Genomic DNA, 4,728 nt, shown 5'->3' with positions numbered 1-4,728 from the left:
TGGTGATTTCATCGTAGTACTCTGGTAAAAACAGATAAATATTGATTGCTGTATTCTATCAAAAAGAACTTTGTATAAAAATAAGCAGGTTTGTTCAGCCTGGCTGCTCCCTATAATCCATTTTATAACATCACTATGATTTTTACACTATAAATCTTCATATTTAGCTAAAACATTTGTGATTTGTGTGTGCTTCTTTTTTTCTTTTTTTCTTTTTAAGGGCTCAGATGGGAAACATCGAAGCTAAAACAATATCTGAAAAAAAGTAGAAATGATTGAGCTATCCATTTCAGTGATGCAGCATCGAAGCTGTTGACTCTTCACCTCTGAAATTTTGTAAGATGGTGCAGAGGCTTCACACATCAGTGTACATAACCTTCCCAGAAGGTATTGAGCATAATAAATGTTGGGGTTGGATAAAGAATGCTTTACTTATCAGCCAAAAAATCTATTTAGATTTTACTACATCCTAAAGTTTTTTTTTCTAAAAAAGCAACATGTAACCAAGAAATATCATAGACTCAAACATAGCATTAGAGTTAAATGACTATTAGGAAAATATTAGTCATTGTGACCAACATAACAACCATTTTATGGTTCTCCTCCTAGTTTTCATTTTCTACCTTTTCACCATATTCCATAAGTTCCTTCTTTACACATCCTTTATATGTGAAAGTTTTACTAAAATAGATTCATAGGAACATGACATCCACATGTTTAGTGAGGTAATGAATAAACTGGACTTGATTAATAGTATGTTGCAATACAGCATGAACATGTTGAGGTTTGAATGATAACTCTGACAAGGCATCTAGAATAAGGGATCATTTTTGAATGCTATCGCCCATGCCAATGAAAAAAAGTGTCATGCATAATAAATTTGTTTCTTAAACTACTGTATATAGTGATAACAAATAAATCTTAGAACAAATTAAGTTTTACATGATTTGGTTTTATCTTTTGATTCAACAGGGACTTCCTTCATTGAATGGCATTTTTTTTTCTTTTTCTTTTTTTTTTCTTAGCAATGATTTAAATCTACAGAGAAACCAGTTGCAAAATGGAGACTCCAACACCATTTTAAAATATAGCTACCCGTCTTTTTCAACATCAGTCTAAACTGGTTTTTGGGGAGTGAACGATCGTTTAAAAAAAAACTTGAGTCTGAGCTACACTCCATTACTTTGGTATCAAATCTGCGAAATCATATGCATACAAGTACAATAACAACAAAAACATTGTATGGTCACTCTCCTCGCACCATGCCTTCGACATGTCATGTGTGAAGCGAGATATCTATATATGTATGTGTCGGTCAAGGGAATCATTAAGAATATGTTTATTGACATTGATTCAAAAATAAATTGTGCTTCAGTGTTTATTGCTCCCATTCAGACGTCTTTCCAGTGTCTTAACTCTTCGTATTAGCATATTGCTCAAATACATCGAGCTGTCTACAGTTTGCAAGAATCAAGTAATGTAAAAAGGGGAAGCAGTCTCTTTCTTTGTTTTGCTGTTGCCCGTGTATATCTGTATATCTGTACTGCTTTTAGCCTCATTAAGGAGTATTTTGTCTATCGTAAATAAATATGTCGTCCTGTAAGTAGTCTACAAACAGCTGAGCTCTCTAAATAGCAACATATAGGGACCTTAGCTACTGCTGATTTGCAAATGAACAGAGATGTAGGAGCAGCTACTGTAAGTTTGCCTATACATTTGGAGTATTCTAACCTTATTAGTACAACACAGAGTGTTAGTATAACTCAGTGTCTTTGTCATGTTTGTTTCTTATACCTTGTGCCTTGTTAATTTAACATTTGAGATAGGTGCTTGTGTGGTGGATAGAAACACCTATGTGGCTTGATCACAGGACGACTCTTTGGTCAAACAAATACTACAAGAAAAATGATCACTGCCTTTGTACAATTTAAGCAATTTGTGTGGTTTTTACACTTACTTGCTGTCATTTTAATTTAAGTCTGGTCAAACAGATTTGATAAACAGCTTTTCTTTGAAATTGGCTTGATGCCACCTTTTTTTTCTTGGGTGTTGTTTCTTGCAACGCCATTACATAATTTCAACAGAACTCAGTAGAATGTCTTTCCCCTGATACAGTTAACATGCATAGATTTTTTTTTTAAAGAGAACAAATACACATTAGGTCTGATCAATTTATGCCAGTTTGTCTTAATTTCTATACAAAATGGAAAACACATGTTAATGTCTGCCAACATACAAGTTTGAGTGTAACTAAAGGTACACTTTAAGGTGCATTTCTTCGTGGGGTTACTCTTTATTTATTAATTTAAACAACCTAAACCTGTAAATTCAAACTGTAGTGTTCTTACAGACGGTTTGTTAAGGTCAGCTGTCCAACATTTGTGCTGTAGTTTACTGACTTCTTATCAGTGTTGGTGCATGTCATTTTATGTGTAGGCAGCCAAATCACGATGTTGGTGCCTTGGAAGAGGCATTATGTGATAATAAATAGTGTTTATAATGTTTAATTTCTGTTCAACACATTCTTTAAGGTTCTTTATAGTGCAATTCATTTTACGAACTCTCCCTATGTTGGGGTTAGACTGTGGGACCTCAGCAATACTAAGACGAAGTTGTTGAATTGTGCTGTTCATAGTGGCTCACGGTCAGATGTTTTATCATGGCTCGGTGCGTTTGAATGCTGCAGTGCATGAATTTTCAATGTGTCACTGAACGCAGGTCCAGCAATGCGAGAAAGGCTTAAGAGACGCCTTGTAACACTATTGTTTGTGGCCAAGAACAAGTTGAAATAGCAACTTCTATTTTTTTTGTAGAGGTGTATTTGGAAACTGATACTGCACACAAAACATAACTTACCTAAGAAATGTATTTACACCTATTTGATTATAAGGTTTCTGTCGTAATAGTAGTTTGATGCACTATCATTAAACACTCTTAACTCAAAATGACCATGTGAAAAAAAAAAGATTCAAGTTTCCATGAAGGAAGAAGGTCTTTCTCTAGCCTTTTCCTTGATTGTAGACATTCCTTACCACAATGTTTTAAGCTGTGTACTGCTTTCCCCCATTCCTTCCAGTTATGTCCCTTTTACTGTTGTCCTATTTGTTTTCCACTCTTTCACAGTAGTCAGCTTTTCCTATGGCACTTTGCATTGTTCTGCATTTTTACCCTTGGATAGTGTTATTGAAATTTCACCCAGGGTCAATGGGTAAAGGTCATATTTCCGACTCTCTACGATATGACCTTTGATCAAGTGCCCTGGTGGCCTGTAAGCGTTCAAACTCGTGTCGGCTGTTCCGGTCTGGACTGAGGTTCGCCAGTGCCCTGCTCCCACCACCTACACCCTCCTCCTCTTCCTCGTCTCGATTTAGGAAGGCCAGCTCGTTTTCGTAGCAGAAGGAATTGGAGCTGGGGACTAGGAACTTGTTCTCCACCATGTCCTTGGCACTGCAGCGGGGGGTGGACGGCACCTCATAGGTTTTGTGAAAGTGAGAGTAATCCACCTTGTATAGGTTCTTCTCCTCAAACAAGACTGGCTCAAACCGGTGACCCCAAAGGATCTCAGAGGCCAAGTAGGAGCTGCGAGCCTGCGTGGTCATGGCGGTTGCTTCAACCATTCCCTCCAAAATGACGACAATCTCAAAGTCTGCTGTCTCCAAGTCCTGTTTGCTGATTCCAAATAAGGGGCTCTCCTCATCTATCTCATGGAGAATAGTGATGGGTGAAACCAAGAAAATCCTGTCCAAGCCTTTGTCGAAGCCTACATTAATGTCTATCTGGTCTAGAGGAATATATTCCCCCTCATCAGTTATCCGAGGTTTGATGAGCTGGGCTCTGACATGGGCCTCTACAATATGGCTCTTGCGAAGATTCCCTACCCTCCACATGAGACACAGCTTTCCATCCCGCATGGCAATGACAGCATTGTGGCTAAACAACAGTGTTTGCGCTCGCTTCTTAGGCCTTGCCATCTTGGCCATGATAGCGCCGATCATGAAACAGTCAATGATGCAGCCCACTATGGACTGGAAGACCACCATGAAGACAGCCACTGGGCACTCCTCAGTCACACAGCGGTAGCCATAACCTATGGTAGACTGTGTTTCAATGGAGAATAGAAAGGCAGCCACAAATCCATTGACCTGCAGGACGCATGGAGTAAAGTTGTCATCTCCGGCTGGGTTATCCAAATCTCCATGAAGCAGAGCAATGACCCAAAAGGCTAAACCGAAGGCCAGCCAGGAGACGACAAACACGAGCGTGAAGACTACCAGCATCCATCGCCAGCGAATATCAACGCATGTGGTGAAGATGTCGGCCATGTAGCGCTGCGACTTCTCGTCCATGTTGGCAAACTGCACATTGCACTGGCCATTCTTCTTGACGAAACGGTTGCGGCATTTGCGTCGCGTGTGAATCTTGCCATTGCCAAAGCCGTTCATGCCATGCATGGTAGTGAGGCGCAGGCCCTCTTCCTCAGATGACACAATGCTGTAGCGGTTGATCCTTCCCACACTCATGCTCCTGACGGCGCCTCCAGCTGCAGTGTCGGAGCAGAAGGGCAGGCCTGGAGTCCCAGTGTGTGACCAAGGCCTCTCGCAGCGTGATCACTGGCTAAGCTGCATTTTAGTGAGTCATAGACCGGGAGCCGGGTGGGAGCCTTGTGCATTAATCCAGTCCCTGCAGAGAGAGTCGGGAGAAGAGAACATGGATGAGCATCTTTCTTTG

General features: G+C 40.2%; 1 protein-coding gene across 1 annotated transcript; it reads right to left on the bottom strand.

The window, feature by feature from the left end:
- Positions 1 to 3,215: 3,215 nt before the first annotated feature.
- On the bottom strand, positions 3,216 to 4,520 carry kcnj12a (potassium inwardly rectifying channel subfamily J member 12a). Its single transcript, XM_008302887.1, has one exon. It carries the CDS (start codon positions 4,518 to 4,520, stop codon positions 3,216 to 3,218), a length of 1,305 nt encoding a protein of 434 aa, XP_008301109.1.
- Positions 4,521 to 4,728: the final 208 nt, after the last annotated feature.

Source organism: Stegastes partitus, unplaced genomic scaffold (assembly GCF_000690725.1).
Source record: "Stegastes partitus isolate 25-593 unplaced genomic scaffold, Stegastes_partitus-1.0.2 Scaffold1901, whole genome shotgun sequence".
Classification (NCBI taxonomy): Eukaryota; Metazoa; Chordata; class Actinopteri; family Pomacentridae; genus Stegastes; species Stegastes partitus.
The sequence above is the reverse complement of the archived record's forward strand: the minus strand, read 5'-3'. Positions and strand labels throughout refer to the sequence as shown.

What these genes read in the sequence shown, in the direction of transcription:
- kcnj12a (XM_008302887.1), bottom strand. Translation starts at nt 4,520, where the DNA reads ATGAGTGTGGGAAGGATCAACCGCTACAGCATTGTGTCATCTGAGGAA.